This window comes from Lethenteron reissneri, chromosome 31 (assembly GCF_015708825.2).
Source record: "Lethenteron reissneri isolate LAM-NWPU_2019-01 chromosome 31, ASM1570882v1, whole genome shotgun sequence".
Taxonomy (NCBI): Eukaryota; Metazoa; Chordata; class Hyperoartia; order Petromyzontiformes; family Petromyzontidae; genus Lethenteron; species Lethenteron reissneri.
In genome coordinates, this window is record NC_083809.1 from 378,424 (window position 1) to 396,500 (window position 18,077).

The 18,077-nt window shown below is 48.1% G+C and overlaps 1 protein-coding gene across 1 annotated transcript; it reads left to right on the forward strand.

Moving 5' to 3' along the window:
* The first annotated feature begins 1,042 nt into the window (after positions 1-1,042).
* On the forward strand, positions 1,043-17,385 carry LOC133349846 (uncharacterized). The gene is made up of 4 exons (XM_061563651.1): positions 1,043-1,209; positions 8,299-8,557; positions 14,206-14,525; positions 17,345-17,385. The coding sequence occupies exons 1-4, from the start codon at positions 1,131-1,133 to the stop codon at positions 17,383-17,385; spliced, it is 699 nt and encodes a 232-aa protein (XP_061419635.1). The 5' UTR covers positions 1,043-1,130.
* The last annotated feature ends 692 nt before the right edge of the window (positions 17,386-18,077 follow it).

Genomic DNA, 18,077 nt, shown 5'->3' on the forward strand with positions numbered 1-18,077 from the left:
AAGGCGGTAACAATACTTGAAGGGGTAACGGCCCCTTCACCCGTGCTCAATGGGAAACACCCCTAGCACTATTCCCTGACTGTCCTATTCCCAGTCCTCCGCTACGAGTGCTATGGGAGGCTATCTGTTCCGGTCCTGGTCAAGCACGGATCTCGGCACCCAGCTAACCAGGCCGTGCTCTTACAAGAGCAGCGGTCCTGGAGCTCTTGGGGCCACGCCACTGGCTTGCCCTGCTCGGCCCTGACAAGGACAGCGAGCCAGCGGAGTTCCAGGGCCTATTCTGCCGGTCTTCAGTCTTCACTGGTAAGCTTCTAACACACTGGCCCCGAGCCCTCTGGCTCCCCGCCTTTTATAGCAATCCTCTCCGAGGGGTGGGGCTATGGGGGATCACAGCGCCCCCATGGCCCCCCAGGGTTAATCGATGCGGACGTGGATGTAGACACCCGTGTGTGGGTGCAGACACCCTTGTGTTTTTGTCCGCCTTTCTCCCCGTAACAACCCCTACAGATGTACAATTAAATAGAGTAGGGAGTTATAAAGTTTTGAAGATGAAGGATAATTTAATTGGTGTTCATGAGATTAAGCAATGGCGTATCACCACAAATGTCCCATAACCATGAAAACACACACACTGAAACACTGCATTGGCAGTGGTGCGAAAATGACAAACACCCACACATTTGTCAGTAACAATGCCCTAAAAGGAAAATATATATACGAGGCAACATTTCAGGCAATGGAACTTATTCAGAGCAGATCTCTCCATGAAGTAAGGCCATTGCCCAACTTGTTATCTATTCGTCTTTTTCATTGCAGGACAGTGCTATTGACGAATGTGTTGAGCCTTCAGGAGGCATCGATGTCTGTCTATTGCATGTCATGGATGGTTTGGGCGTAGCTGGAGTGGACGAACTCGCCACTGGATGGCAGTCTACAATTGGATAAGGAACATGATTGTAATTGGACCAAGGTTCTAACTTGTGTGCTCATGAAAAAATATACATATATACTTTAAGTCATGAATCACCTGTGATGGGTTAAGGAGTCAAATCTTCCCACTTCCAATTTCCTTTCTCATTCGGTAAAGGGAAGAGATCGATGCTGTACAATCGCCTCAACAACACTTCGTGATGTCGTCGCTGCTCTTTGCTCGCGCGTGTGCGCCAGGCGATGTTGACAGACCACGCGCCGTCTCGCAACATCACTCGAGTAAGTGTGCGCCTTTGATCCGAAATGTTGTGTTCAATGTTTAAACGTTTCGCGTACGAACATGGGCAAGCCACTGTTATAAGTTTCAACCTTGTGAGCTCTCATGCCGTTATTTACTGTCGAGTGCGAACTTGCAGAACTCCTGAAGTAAAAATGGAAAGCGTGGAGCAGAGAGGGAGCAAGAAAGGCGCCTTCTTACACAGTGTACAGCTCTCCGCAACGAGCCATTGAGTCAGAGATTAATACAAGTAATAATAATTCATGCTTTTTTACCCAGGAAAGTGTTACTGAGTCTCAAATCTTTTTTCGGAGGTCCTTGCCAATTATTCGCAGTGTAGAGCGACGATTGCTCTCTGCTTTCAAATTAAATCAACTCTTGGATAATTTTTCTAATTTGGTAAATGTGCACCATCAGGCTGGCACACAATTTTTCCTTCTTCCAATGATTGTACAGAATCTTTGACGTCCACTGTGAAGCGGACAGCGCGTGTGTTGTTCCTTTACCAAATAAGGCCCACTGAGCTACATGGCTCTTTTTCAGAAGCGAATTGGCCATAAATGATAGCTCAATTAAATGGCCTATCATCCATAATAGAGGTGGGTTTTGGGGTTAGGGGCCATCCATTTAGTAGGTACGAAAAAATCTGTCAAAACTTGACCCCTCCCCCCCTCCCTGTACGCACGCGGCCTTTTACCCCCCCCCCCTCCACCTGAGTACGTTCGCCTGACGCACCCCCCCCCCCCCCAGGAATCCTATAGAGCGGCCGATATGTAATCCACGCAGAAATGATCAAGGATTAATAATATTGACGTGTTTCAGCAAACAGTCCACCGCCGGACTATCTAACTCACTTGAAGGCCAATGTCGACACATTATTATCGAGACTTCACCCCGCCCCCCCCCCCCGTTTCCTATGCCTACGAGCATTGTCAGTGGACCCCCCATACGCAAGCGAACGCGTTTGGGTTACCCCCCCCCCCCACTCCATGCATACGGACTCAATGGATGGCCCCTGAGATCGCGTAAATATATAAATGTTGTGTCGTTAAACCCGCCACCACCCGACACAGCCACTTGTAAGGGTTGTCACGTGAACAGAACGTGCTAACTCGTCACTCGTACAGCACACCAGTGTGTTGGAGAGCCAAGCCACAACATTTACAATCTAGTGTTAAACTAAAGTGGCTTATCATGTTAGAATTCCATAGTATAACGCATGTTTCTAAATATGTAGGGAAAACCCGAAGGACCCGAGAAAAGCCTACACGACCAAGGGGAGAACATGCAAACTCCAAATATACAGGCGTCGGGGTCGAATACACGACCTCCTGTATACCAAGCGAGGTAGTTAACATCTCGCCACCACGGCGAGATCAGCCTGCCGCATTCAAGCTGCGGACGTCTGCACTGGGCCAGGTCGTGTCAGCAGGCCACAGATGCTGACACAAGTTACACTCGCATATCTGTGTTGAAATGGATTCACAACACTGGGCTTTATGCATAGCATCCAGCTCACATGTGGAGATGTTTCCGATTGGGAACAGTGATGTGTGTCTGTGTGTGTGCCTGTGTGTGTCTGTGTGTGTCTGTGTGTGTCTGTGTGTGTCTGTGCGTGTTGGATGCATGAACTTTAAAATCACTCGAAACAACAGGTGGCCAGGTGGCTTAAAGCACTGAACTGGCACCTTTGAGATTTGAATTTGAAACTGGCAATCACCATTCGTGTTTAAAGAGTAAATTATCAAGTGTAGTGACTTGATAATCTCGTTCCGATCACCAATGACTGCACACACAACGTAACATTAAATTCGGTTGTTGATGTTATATATCAAGGTTCTAACTCTGGGTTTAAACAGTATGCCGTACAGTAAAAACCTTTATCTGCAACACAGTTTGTGGATAAAGTTAGTCACTTGAAGCGATCTCAGGAGTAGTTCTGTATTTTCTTCTTCCGTGGGCTGTTTTTAACATGGGGTAATGCAATGCTCTGGAAACATATTATTGAACGCTTGCTCTTATGTTAAAACAAATATGGCACAATTCTAATGCAATTGGGAAAGAGACAAGAAAAATCACTCACACGAGCAATGAGGCAGCACTCATCCATTTTGATTGCCTTGATCCAGTCATGGAAATTCCACATTCCTATGACAATTGCCAGTCTCACTTAACAAAGTCTCACTTAACAAAAATGACTGTTGACTTCCCCAAAGTGGAACTTACTTTTTGCTAAATGAATGAGTTGGCCCCAACTGGGAGTAGCTTTAAAACAATAACACAAAGATATACAAAACCGTAAAATGTAAAAACACATCTGTGGGATAAAACCCAGATTATGCTGAGGCGGCAGCAGCAAAGATGTGAATACAGAGAGAGGTCCTGCAGGCTGAGTTGTTTATGCCTGCACCCGTGCGTGCCTTTGCGGGGAGCGGTAGTGCAGCAGTTGGCGCTGCGCTACGAACTCATTATCCGAGTTTGATTCCCGCTCACGGCCAACACCAGTGACGATTATCAGAACTATTCCTGGGCTTCCTTTCGGTCGACTCAGTCTTAAATCAGGGGAGACAAAGGTGGCTGGGCGTGGTGCTGGCCACTTGACCCCCTCGTGTGCCTTCATAGCTGCTCACTAACAGCACTTTCCCCAATAGCATGCTAAGGCTGTACGTTTTTTTTTGTATTTGTGTGCGCTCATGAAATTCAAAGACAGGCCATTGACTATATTTCAAGTGACGGCTGAGACTTTACGCGATTGCAACACAACAAAAAATTACGTTGCAACTTGTGACTTGGTGCTTATGTGGACCGCGGCTGTGAGAGAAGAGAAGGGAGCGATTGATGCCTTGCACAAAGATGGTGCTGTGCGGCTTTGGTCACCAACATCTGGGCAATTTACACTTCGTGCGCCGTTTATTTGTAAACACCATAGCAGTTGTAGTTGCCTCTTTAAGTACCATGAATAATTTAACAAGTAGACTGTTACTTGTATTTAAGCACATGCAGCAGGAAAAAAACACAAGCCGGTCCATTTCCAGCATGTGCTGATTTTAATGTCGCAATGTTCGCACAAGGGACAGAACCTGACTGTGTAATATCGCTTCTCGATACGGTCGCATGCATAAGAAAGCGATCTCTAAAGCAGATCGAGTCTCCCCTCCCTCCAGCCCCACCCAACCGCATTGCTGAACTGCATTGGCTTACGGTTGCTGAGAGAATACATTTTGAGGTCATACTCATGACACACAAAGTGCTTGACAGAAATGAAACCACAATACCTTGCTGATCTCGTCAAGGAGCATAAACCATCACGCGAATTCCGGTCATCCTCGCAGCGCCTTTTGGCTGGCCATCGAACAGAGATGTTCACTGTATCGCGCGCTTTCAGATGCGCTTCTGTGGCCGTCTGGAACGCTCTTCCTTCCGATATTAAGAAGCCACTGAAGCTATGCACTTTAAAATCTAAATTTAAAACTCATTTATTTTGAATTGCTTTTTGTGTTGAGTTTGTTGTCTTTCCCCCACACTTCCGATTACCACGGTTGGCTACATACGGTGTGAGAGAAGTTCAACATACATACATTGACCACCGCCGTGAAGTATGATCAAACAACTCCCCATGAGCCACGTTCCCGCAACAAATGAGGAGTGCTCTTTTTCCTGCGTCTCATTTTTTGCTTTTAAACGGTTCGGGTTTGCCATGAAGAATGACCATTTGCTACAACATCGCCTGTTATACAGTATATTTTAACTTGTAAGGCAGTGTTATTGTCGAATCTGTTGAGTTTCTTGTTACGCATGCTTTGAGAATTGAGAAGGCCGTCAATCAGCAGTGGATTAAAAAAGGGTTGCAACTAATAAGAATAGGCCAACAAAACTGAAACCTTTTTACAAGGAACCATGTCTGCATTAACCACAATACTTGTGGTCAAAATGTAAACAAAAAACACACTCTGACAATATATGCATTGTCCTTGAAACTGAAAAGCACCAATTGAGACGAGGCTCAAAAGAAAGCTGTCTCTGGTGTGGACCAATCAGTTTCAAGGACAATGCTTATATTACCAGTGTGTTTTTTGTTTACATTTGACCACAAGTATTGTGGTTAATGCAAACATGATTCCCTGTAAAAAGGTTTCAGTTTTGTTGCCAGAAAAAAGGGGAAAACCCCAATTCTTAAATTTTGGTACTGGCAAAGGAGGTCTAATCATGTGGCTTGTAAATTATCATTCAAGTAATTCTGAGTTCTTAATTTTATGAAGTGACGTTGTGTGACCACTCGGGTGGCAGGGGTAGCAGAGAGTTGACCCCCACCCCCCCCCCCCCAGGGCTCAATAAACTACCACAATGCAACCATCTGCTGTGACCATTCCCCCCGCCCCCGACATCGTGTGAAGAGGGCCATTGTGTTCCGTGTGAGATCCACATTTATCACATTCTACAAAATTATCCGCTTTTGCGGAATAACCAAAGAGACCGCTAAGGGCAACAAGTGGATTCCTCGCGTTCCTCTTGGGGAGAGAAGCCACGTCTCTGAGCCAGGAGTCTGACCACCAGGCGCAGCAAGTCGAGTAGATAGGAGGTCATGTACGTTGTGTGTGTATGTGTTAAAGTATTTAATTGGTGGCCAGTTCTGTTATAGCTCTTGCTTGAAGGGCCCCCTGCTCCCTGCTTTCCGAGGCGCACGCACCGCCACCACCACTCGCGGTCATCAAGATAATTGGTCTGTATTGCAGGAGAGGCTGGGGGGGGAGGCTGTTGGAGAGTAATGAGTAATTTTACGAGGTGTGGGTGTTTGTCTAGAGAGCCGTTAGCACTGCGACGTGCACAGCAACTAAACAGTGAGGCCACGTTCACGGAAGAAAATTTGAACAGTCGCGTTGCTGGCTGTCTCATTCACGTCCAGCTCATTCAATGGAATTTCGTCTTTCCCCCAATTTTATCCCAATTATGCGATCGGCGTGATATCATGAAACGAAGAATCCATCCGGAAATCTTGTAAAGGAATGCAACCCGTTGTGTTAGGGAACGGCCCACAGAAGCAGACATTACAGAGCAACCTCTCAGATCCCTTCTTCAAGTGGTCTCTGGTGCACACAGTAGAGGACGGCACTTTCCCCACTGTTTTCTACATGGAAGCATATTTCGTCAAATGACAGTAAAACTATATTTTTGTATTATTATTAGAAGTAGAATTTTGTCGAATTAAGTGCAGAACCAAATTTTACGAAAAAGATGTTTGTCCAGTAATTGGTGACCTGGCTGAGGCCATCAACGCGGAACACTCGAGAACCCCCTGTGAAACTGGGGATCTAGTAGTGCCTTGGTTCTTGAGCCACCCGGCCACCTCTGACCATACTTCTTAGTCAGGGTCTTGGTAATATGTGCGTGCCTCCCCACGTGCCACAGTCTAGACCACCGGCCATGACGTGTCTTGTCGAAGCCTGCCTCCCACTTGACAGCCAAATGCGACGTCTCCAACACATCGCATCATGACAGGAGTATAACACGAGTGGCACAACAGCGCAGTAACACATCGCATCATGACAGGAGTATAACACGAGTGGCACAACAGCGCAGTTACACATCGCATCATGACAGGAGTATAACACGAGTGGCACAACAGCGCAGTTACACATCGCATCATGACAGGAGTATAACACGAGTGGCACAACAGCGCAGTAACACATCGCATCATGACAGGAGTATAACACGAGTGGCACAACAGCGCAGTAACACATCGGCCCGTGCGCGGTGTCGGCACAACGCTTTGACCTCTGAGCCCCGCGGCCACCTCCCATGCCCAACTCTTAACCCCTTCAGCGCTGGCCCGTGTCTGTCATTGTCCGAGCCCAAGCTTTTATCTTCGACGGCAAGGGGTTTGCTGGAGTGCTGAGAGACGAACAGGGAGGAGGAGGGGGGCTCACCCGTGCAGGGGTTGGGGCCCACGTTTGTCCAAACAAGGGCGTGCGACCAGCCAGGCAGCCCCCCGCCTCCTCCTCCCTGTGCCCTCGCCAGCGCCGGTCTCACCCACACGCTCGCCATGCGTCCGTCTGAGCAGTGTCGTTTTGACGTCCACTGTTAACAAAGATGTCTGGTGTCCTCCGTGTGTATGTGCTGAAGATGCGGTGGGGGTGTGCGGGAAGGCAGGCTGTTTTAACAGTTTGACAAAAAGACCACAGTGGTTAAACATTCTAGATTTAATTTAGTTGTTTTCATTAATTTTATTAGATTTTTAGCTACGTGACTTTACCGAAAAAAACCCAAAGAGTATGGTTAAACATGTTTTTATATTTCCAGATAAGCGGTTGCTACGTGATTAATGCTGGCTTATTTAAGTAATCTGCTGTCAAATTATTGTAAATTATTGGGCTCGAATTATCGTATTGGCAGCAAGCCATTTTAATCCAGTGTCGCGTGAACTGTTTTAATTTGAATCTTTAGCCAGGCATACAATATCAATCACTGATGCAAATCAATATAAATAACTTCTATTAGCGTTTATCCAACTTTCAAGCATCGTTTTTATCACTGCATTGGCTTCTCTCTGTTCTTACTCAAAGTGCCTATGACCAAAATCACGTGGAATGTGCCCGATCTCATCAAATATCAGAAGCTAAGCGGGTTTGACCCTGGATAGTGTTTGGATGAACAATAGCCATGCACGAAACATGGCTTGTGGGCAACTGTGGGGCTACGTTGCCGTCAGAATGCAGTCCAGCAAATTACATCGTTGGACTGTAGTATTTGCCAACGTCTATGCTCCCCAACGTCACCAATCTACACTGACCAGCATGGCCAAGTATGGGCAAATACCACCCATGTATAAGATGGCGTGGAGAGGCCCTCATCCAGCAGTGGATTGACACGCACCTGCATCTATCCATTTATATAGGCAATGTCCTCAACAAATGTGGATGCGTCAGTTTTTGCTTTTAGCAGGATCTCAATTCTACTTTGCAGGCTTTCCCAGTTACCCAGTGTAGCTCTCGTGTTGTTGGGCACGATGTCCAATGTCTCGCTCCACGTGCTGAGAGCTTCTCCAGCAAATGAATAATCTTGAGGCAATGAATGTGAATTGAATATGGTTGCAGTTCCTGAAGAAGCTGCCAGCGTGTTCAGCAGAAAGTCAGACATCGTGCCGAGCGGCGTTCGGCACAACCTCCAGAAGCACTCACCGGCGGAGATCTGCCCCTCACGTATGACAAGATCCACCGAAGCCCCCGCTGAGTGCAGGAGACGAACTCCACATCCGGGGCCGAGGGAGACGGGCTGCGTCCAAAGGGCGTCTGCAGATCGCTGCCGGAAATACGAAGACGAACGAGAGGGCCGTCGAGGGTGCCGTCTGAAGATGTAAATACACTCCCCCACGCCCCCCCCCCCCAAAAAAAAAAACCGGCCCGCTCTTTGCATTGTTTAGTGTTGGCTGTATTTCAATAATGCAGTGTGCCTGCCCTGTGTCGTCTGCTAATTAATGATCAAATCCATGTTTGCAGGAGTATTAGTCTTTTACAAGTCTTGGGGAACATCCCGTGGCAGTTGCTTATCTGGCGCCCGCATCCTGTTGCCTTCTTCCGATGCTATCTTGGTGACCGAACCAGGAGTCTGTTGTGCCTTTGCATTCCATTCCATAGGAAAGCCACTGGAGCTATAGTCGTTCAGAGCAGTTTTGTGTGTGTTTAGTTTGTTGTTGTTCCCCCGCACCTCCGATTAGCACGGTTGGCTACCGTACGGTGCGAAAGAAGTTCAACATTCACACCCACTTCTCACTTATGCGTTTGATGACAGCGTGTGTCTGTCGAGCAGCGTGGCGCTGCCTTCGAGGTGCATTCTCGGCAGGAGCAGATCCATCACGCGCCACGTCACCGTCCGCTGTGTCCTTGCTCCGAGTCGAATGCCCCACTCTGTCTCGTGACGTTAAGCCGATAGCACAATCGGCATGCAATTGTCGAAAAGAAAAATGTATATAGCACATTAAACAAGAAATGGTCTGCAAACAACCTTAACTTCACAGTGATGCATGAGCAATATCTTGTGCACAGTACTTCCTTTGCCGTGTCTTTATGAGAAGCTGGGTTTTTGGTCTATTAGTCTGCTGCTGGGAAACCCTGGAAGAGTCTGAGAGATTAAATACATTAAACACGTCCAATAAACGACGTGATGGGTCGCCCTGCATGGAACGGATTAAATGCGACAACTCTTACTGTTTCACATAACCCGCGCGTGCGTCTGCACAGAGCGTTACCAAACAAACACGTCGCGTGGACAATATGAATTAGCATCACTTGGACGTCGAGGGCTTGGTCAGCAGAGGAGGAGAGGGCGGTGGTGAGACGTGTGCTTGGACAAGAGACACCTGGACGAGTCCGCCAACACAAACAAACCCTCGAGGGTCGCTGCACCGTATGCATTCACTCACGCACGCACCCACAAAAGGCGAGGACAACGATCACCCGTGTAGCCTTAAACAGGCTGTTGCGGCAAGTGCTGTTTGCGAGCACCTATTATATTTCGCCCGGTGCTTGAGCCATGTTGCGACTGCTCTCTACTCCCACAGACACACGCATGCAGCCACTCGCACACAAAGATAAAGATCCCCCATATAACCTTAACAGACTGTAGGGGCAAGTGCTGTTAGCGAGCACGTAGAAGGCCGAAACGGTACACGGCGGGGGGGGGGGGGGGGGGGGGGTGGCCAGCACCACGCCCGGCCGCCGTTGTTTCTCCAGTTATAGACACCCACCACACCAGGAACTCGTTTTATGTTGAGACGACCGAAGGGAGGTCCGGTACCAGTTCCGATATTACTCACCAATGACGTTTGCCTAACGCACACACGCAGATGGATATGCTGTACATGCACGCACACATACACACGGGGATGCATACACGCACACAGACATGCGCACACACATGAACGCATGGCATCAGCAAAGATGTCATCAAAGAAAACTGAACGCTTCCATTGGGGATTCGCTTGTGAAGTGTGCCTGTCATGTGGCTTGTGCCCAGTTTGCAGCACTGGTATTATTTTAGTCAAAGTTCTAAGTGTGTGGAGGTTGGTGGGGATGGTTGTGGAGGAGTTGCGTGTCAGGGTGGAGTGAGGGGTCTCAGACATATGTGCGTTCCCTTCCTGCTGATCACAGAGGGGGTGAATGTGATAGAGAGATTCCCCCGGGCCAGAGAAATGAGAGGGAAAAAATCCCCATGGAAAATCCCTCATGGCGTCAAAAGGGATTATATGAGAGGGGATTACACGCAACCAAACTACATAATTTAACACCAGCAATAACATTCATTTTGAATGTTTGTAGGATTAGGTAAGTTTTTTTAACCCAAGGGCATTGGACAAGTGACTGTCTGTATGTTTGTGAATTTTTTTAAGTGCATTTGACAGGGAATACAGAACGACGATCTCAAAGTGTTTATATAAATGTGATGCAAGATAACAGGATGGGCGACGCATAGGTTGGCGCATTGTGCTACGAACCGGCGAACATCAGTGGTGAGTGGCATCAGCACCAGTCCCGGTTCACCCCCACCCGCTCCGACTTCTCCAGACACCACTTGCCCAACCTGTATCGACGAGCATGTGGAATACGGTGGAACAAGCCGCCACCCGTGGCTGATTTGGCGTAGGAAAGGCCTTCATCCAGCAGTTTGCGAATTGTATTTGTGATGTGATGTAACTCGGCAGGTATAATTTTAGAATTTTAATTGGTGAAATTGCCTTACAGTCTGGGGGAGATCCAAATTCTATTATATTAATATTATATTCTTGCGTATGACGGCAATATGTTCGAAACTAAATGCTAATGTTGAGGTCTGTTAGCCACGATGAGAAGGCTTCCGGAGGGAGTTTGTGTAGTTTCGATATTCCATATTGAAGGAGCGCAGACTTTCGTGGTTTACTATATGGTCCGCAGTTTGGTTTGTATGGCTGCAATCGCACTGTGTAGCTTGTCTTGACATTGATAATGAAACCTAAAGAAATTACAACTCTGAACAAGACACAATCGCAAAGCACCAGCGATGGCATGTCACACACGGGAAGGGAGATTATCACACACGTGTGTGTGTGTGCAATCCACCAACCCTCACTGCCTCTACGGTGCTGGATGAGAAGCGACATGCCAAGCCACCACCGCTTGATTGTTAAGGCGGTGAGACTAGCGCCACCCTCTCTAGGGCAGGGACACCAGCAAGAGGGCCGAGTCCACGGCACGTGCCCCAGCTTCACCGCTCCGGACCCGCAAACGAACGTGCCAAGATGTTTTTCAATCGGTGAATGGAAGCAGGTGAGTGAATTTGGCACAAATTGATAGACGATATATCTCTAACTGTTCAAAACTATTTATTTTATCTGCCTATGCATTACCTTTTAAATTTTTAAACAGCGTTTGACATTTAATTTAAATTCATGCACACATTTTATTTGTATCTCTCTGCTATGAAGTAGAGCCATTGCTCAAAACGTCACCCATTTTTCATCTATATATGCACACACATATTTTGGTTTTGTTTACACTACACTAGGTACTAATTTAAGGTCGAGACGAATGTGTTGTGTTATTTTTTTTGTATTTCAAAGAGTATTCATATTTGACAGGGGAATTATATACAATGGTCTGGGTGTCTCAGTTGCTCGCGATGAAAGATTACCAACTATTTCGGCACCGTGAGCCCAAACTGTGTCCCATTGCATTCGAAAGTTTATTTCTGAAAAAAAAGACCCACATGCATCACGCTCTGTCGTGCGTCTCTTCTAAATATAATCTGCCTGAGATTTGCACCCAAATATGGGAGAAAACAATGCTCACGTCGTGAGCGGCTTGCGTCTAAACCGAGGGGGTCCGCGGAATGGACGGCGTCTATGCGTGCGCGGTGGAGATTAACGGCCGAGCTCTGTCGGGAGCGGATGTGGCTTTTCCAGAAGCTCGTCGCGGCGCGAAGGTTGCGAAGTGAAGTTGCTTCGTCACGAGTGAGGGCAGGCGCTCAAGCACGAGCAGCAGCGCCACCCGAGCTCAAGATGTTGCCGTTGCTGCCATGGCACTGCAGCTATCGCTTCCTTCATGCTGCTCGACGCCTCAGCTGTTGCGCAGTTGACACCCGACCTCCAAGAACCCTTCTCACAGTCATCGCCACCACCACCACCACCGCCACAGTCTGGCTCTGGGTCTTCCCGTTTGGTCGGCGACCTCTTGATGCCACTCCAATGCCCGCCTCGGCAAACTGCCCTCCCTCCACCCTGCACACGCGTCCCACCCATCACTACATCCTCTTTCTGATTACATTTGTGTCATATTCCAAATGTACAAGTTTCTGACCATATTCTGCCCTACAGTTTTTTTTCATGTTCTGCGTGTACCTGTGTTCAATTGCAAAAACAACAAACAACTTAAATTTATCCGGCGCTAAATCTCACAAACATCTCAAAGCGCCGCATAATTGGACACCGAACCAGGCAAAGGGACGACTGGGGAGGGAGGAAAGCTTGACCGCTCAAATAAACGAGTTTCAAATATAAATTCGAAGGCGGCACGTGAAGAGGAGGGTGAGTGGGGGGTGAGTTCCTGAGCGTGGTTGTTGAAAAAATGAACGACAGCCTACGGATAGTCATGACGACAGGCTACGACAGGTTACGGATAGCCATCACGCACAAATTGCTTGCCAGAAATTAGCCACAATACCTTTCTGATCTCGTCAAGGAGCATAAACCATCACGCAAACTCCGGTCATCCTCGCAGAAGTGTGTGGCTAACCATTGAATAAAGACGGTCACTGCATCGCGCACTTTCAAATGCGCTTCTGCGACCGTCTGGAACGCTCTTCCTTCCCATGTTAAGAAGCCACTGGAGATATGCACTTTTACATCACCTAGATTGGAAACTCATTTCTTGAAAACTGATATTTGTGTTAAGTTTGTTGTCCTTCCCCCGCACCTCCGATTAGCACGGTTGGCTACGTGCTGTGCGAAAGAAGTTTAGCACAGTGCACATGTAGTCGCCCGGAACGAGCGAGGGTAGCGGTGGAGGAGGCTCGAGTCAGCCGAGCGAAGAGGGCGAACGGGTTTATTACGGTTGGAGTCAATCACGTGGTGGTGGTGGGGGGGGGGGGGGTTACATTTCATATAGACATTCCAATTGATTTCGCACACGTGAACACGAACCAGACAGGCACACGAGGCGGAGGGATGCATTAAGACTCCTGATTTACTAATATATTTAAAATCAATCGATGTTAGATGGGCACAGTTAAAGTGATTTGATTTCCATCTAGACAACAATCGTATTCTGCCAGTTAATCACATTTAGTGTTACTATGTTACTGCCGATGAAATTGTATTATAGTTTTTTTGTATTTTCACGAGGTAAATTTTATTCATGCACTGTGTGTAGCTTACAGAAGTGTTTGATGCAATTCTATACCTTACAATGGTGTGTGGCGGTGCACTTTTGCAATATAACAAACTCTTAGATGCTCTTTCGGTAATTAAGTGGGACATTAAGAATAGACCACAATGCGACTGCAGTCACCATTCTCAAGTCATGGACAACGCAAAGACAGCACAGAGACAGCACAGAGACGCATCACCGTGCACTTCTATCATTCGCTGGCAGCGTTCAAAAAATTGAGCAGGCGATTTATGAAACTGTCCACTCGCTCATAAACCTCGACATGAATATATAAACGCTGCTGATCAGCCGTTCACCGCCATGCATGCAAAGCCTTGTCTTGCACTTTGGAGACAATAATGACTGAATCCTGTAGATGTGTCAGACTCACAACCCCGCTGGGCCGCGAGGTGACCAGAATTTGTTAGTTGCAGCAATTGGGTCCATGCACCCACCTGAGTGGTGGGGTCTTCTCTGGAAACTCCAGTTTCTTCCCACACGGAAGAAATGCCTAAACAGAGTTGACCAGACATCTCAATGCTGGCAACTGCGGTGGACAGTTAGCGCACACGCCATCGAGCATATACACGGTGTGTGTGCCGGCAGGGCGGAGGAACTGGGGCAAGGGTTACGGAAGGCCTCATCGGGAAGCCCCTGGAACCTGCGAGTGGGTTCCAGAAGGGAGGCGAGGTCAGGGAGAACGAGAGCTCCGGGCTGCCGGTTCTGGGAGTGGACTCGTCTCACCGTCGCTGTCGTCGTCTTCGCCGCCTTCGTCGCTGCCGCCTTCACCCGATCATTGCGCGGCCGGACAGTTGGTGGCTGTCTCGGTTGTGTATGGGCTGGGCAGGAGGCGAGCGCTGTGTGTGAACTGCCCAAGAGTGTTTCAATAAAGAAGGTGCCTTCTGCAACTACCTCGTCTCCGACTTGTGCTACACTACACATATGAGGCCTTGATATTGGTACTAAAGGTAAAAGTGCAGCGCGGAAATTGCGTGCTGGTAGAAGGGCTTCCACCAGACGCAGCTCTGGAGAGGCCCCTCGAGTGGACTACTCGCTGACCAAACCTCTTGAAAGAGGCGGTAGTACCGACACTTTACCCCACCACACATGACCTGCATCGAATAACTGCGCCGTACCCATTTACACTGCTAGATCGACAGAGGCGGAGGGATTTAAGAAACTTACATGATCATTCAACTATATTGCTGGGAGAAGGATGCGACAAGTCCAGTGAGTTCGCCACGACACGTGGCAGCATCTCTGTGTTAATACTCTTGCCGAGCAACGAGATGTGCTCGTGGATATATAGATAGATTTATACAGTAGATATATACAGTAGATATATATATACAGTGCTGTGAACACTCAACACAGACCCACAGGCCTGCCACTCGTTATATTTAAATACTTACAGCAACGCTCAGCGTTAGGGTGTTGGCAGAATGTGGGGTTTAAGAACTTGGTAAGCTGCATAGTCTGTACAACTTGCTTTGTGTAAAAAAAGAGATGCAGTGAAATAAATAAAAGTCATCGTAAAAAAAACTTCCCAATTTTCTGGAGAGTCTGCAGACATTTCCCATTCACGAGCTTCTGAGAAGTCGCGAGGAGAAAAAGAACTCGAGAAACAATGTTACATTTATTAAATGAGGAATACGGAAGTAGCCAAACACAATGTATGAACTATAATAGAGGCGTTTGGGTCAGATCGTGTAAATATAAATGTGTCGTTAAACCCGCCACCACCCGACAGCCAATTAGTCAGGTTTGTCACGTAAACAGAACATGCCATTAAGTTACCAGTACAGCACACCCGTGTGTTGGAGAGTAAGCCCACCACAATTACAATTCGAGTACGACGTTTAGACAGCAATTACACCGAGCATCATCAGGCAACAGCCACATTTGTAGAGACACTTGTGAGCCAATCAGGTGCAGAGGCCAGAGGAGGGGGGTGGGAGTAATGTATGCATATAAATTACAATGGATATCTTTAACCGGTTAGGTTATTCATATTGTATAGATTGTAATTTATTATGGATAATATTGGTCGCGAAAGCCTACGTGTTAAACATAATAAAGTGTGAATACATCCTGGTTATTCTTCACGACTTTCCTGTCCATGGACAGGTGCATGGCTGTAGCCCCCTGCACCCCACCTGACCCCATTCCACCCACTTCACGCCGCGACGCCGCACTCAGCGACTCGAGACTCAGCTACGGGACGGGGGGCGCAGGTGGCCTCTCCCTGCCTTGCTCAAAAGTGATGGCTTTGTTCGCCGGGTGGTGGTGGTGGTGTCGGCGCATGCCGGTGACCCGGCATTGTGGAGGCAAGGGGTGGTGGATGGCACACAGATGCTGTGAAACTCCAATTCCCGTGGCGTCGAGGAGGTGTCCCTATACTGGTCCCCAGGAGAATGCGGGACGGCAAAATGTGGACTCCGCCTGTTCCATCTGTATGGAATACACACGTGCTCCGGTTTCCTCCTACAAATAACACTCACGTATGACCGAGAACACCTTAAAATATAGTGGACCCCAGAGCTTGGGGCAGAATTTTGTGCCAGTTCACCGCCTGGCTGCTGACCTCCCGCTTGTCTGTGAGTTGTTCTCTCTCATCAAGAGTGAGCGAATCCTCTGCGGCGCATTACAAGTTGACATTACTGTCGTTATATATATCACTGACATCATCACTGCATTCAGTTCAACGTCATGCCCAAGATGCAATAAGTATTTCCACGGGTTTACATTTTTTAATAGGCACGTTTATTTAATTAGTCTCAAAGAACACACTTTCTGCCACTGCTGCTGTTTCTTACACGGTCTGATGGTCTGACACAACAACGCGTTCACTACTCTGCCACATGGTGCGTGCAGGCTCGCCCCTAGCCAACTGACGTGGCACAGGAGGGCACAAGGTAGCGGTGTAAGCGGCGGCATACGACTATTAGGGCTCACGAAACATGCATCGAATCGCTCGTGTAAGAATTATTGTATTTGTGCATGCAAATTGTACGCAAAAACAATGTGCTGAACTTACATTCAAGAAAATGTGGCTAATACAACTCTACAAGAGAAATAAAATAAAACTGGAAACTATGCAGACGAGACACTAAGAACAAGATCAGAGAGGAATGGATTACGGATTTCAATTGTGGCTCTGAATCGTGACAATTCATTGAATTACCCATGGGAAAAATTGTTACATCCCTACATTCGATGTGTGATGTGAGGGCACAGTTGACAGAGGAGTAGGGGGGGTCATATTAGTGGGATGGAGGGCAGCACTTCTCTAGCCCCGGGTACACAGCACCTCGATACACGGCGATTAGGGATTGGTGAAACATCCCAGGCAGGACAAGCCAAACACTCATGCATGGCATTGGCCAAATATCCCAATGTAAAAAGTGCAATGGCTTTCCCAGTAAAAAATTTGCATTTGCATTCTTAATTAGGAGCATCCGGAACCAGACTAGTAAGACTCGGCTGAGGCTCTCCTGGGTTAATGAATCACATTTTTTATAATTCATATTATTCTTGTCATCCTCAAGAAGGGTGAGGTCACGTGAAAGAAGCGTTCCCCAGGATCTCGGGAGGGGCGCGTCACCGCGGGGCTCCTCCGGCAGGAGGATGACGTCACCGCCGTCGGCGCTTTCCTCGGCGCCGTCGTGGAGCGCGGAGGGGGGGGGGCTCCCTGCGCCCCCCCCCCCGCGTGTTGCCGCAAGGGCCCCCCGCGTGTTGCCGCAAGGGCCCCCCGCGTGCTGCCGCAGCGCCACCGCGGTGTCCTGACAGGGCGTCACTCGACCGCTCCGACTGAGGATCAGCCCCGTTGATTTATTTTCTTCAAATGCCTTCTGTGTGTCTCTGTTGGGGCTTGACTCATTCCACCAAGACTTCGAAGTCAGCCATGTAAGTACGGTGCTGCTTTGTGGGGAAGTCGCGGTGGTTCGACTGAAGGAAAGACTTGTTCCCACCACAGGACTGAGGGAGTTCCTCCACTGGCTCAGGGCTGGACACGGGAGACGAGCACCAACACCTAATTGGGGGAAGCAATGACGGACGTGTGTCTTGACTCTACCTCGCGTTCAGAGAAAAGGATATTCCCAAAGATTTGAGAAGAATCAGCATCCCGTTAACTCAACGAGATGTCCACGCTCTGTCACGCGTGCAGGGGCTGTTCCCTGCAGTCAAGCAGTCGCCTTTGTTCATGCCGCTGCTGTCAGGATCGTTTCTGTATTCCGATTGGTGGCAGCGTGCGTGCTTCTTCACCCGTCAGATGTCCACTCTGGTGTAACATGCGAGAGGTAGAACATCACGTACCCAGATTCCTTGCTGCATTTAGTTTCTCTCCTTAATTGCACATACTTATCGTTATTTACAGCAGCCGACTAATGAACTGTTTATTTGTTTCATTGGTAATTTACGAAGTGGCGTATTTATATATATACTACTTGTTATGGAATGTACTGCAGGGCAGACCA

Bases quoted from the DNA above. Each gene is read 5' to 3' on its own strand.
- LOC133349846 (XM_061563651.1), top strand. From the start codon at position 1,131: ATGTCGTCGCTGCTCTTTGCTCGCGCGTGTGCGCCAGGCGATGTTGAC. The intron at 8,558-14,205 runs GTAAATACACTC...GTGTGCCGGCAG, and splicing joins CGAGGGTGCCGTCTGAAGAT to GGCGGAGGAACTGGGGCAAG. The intron at 14,526-17,344 runs GTGCTACACTAC...TGTTGCCGCAAG, and splicing joins AACTACCTCGTCTCCGACTT to GGCCCCCCGCGTGCTGCCGC.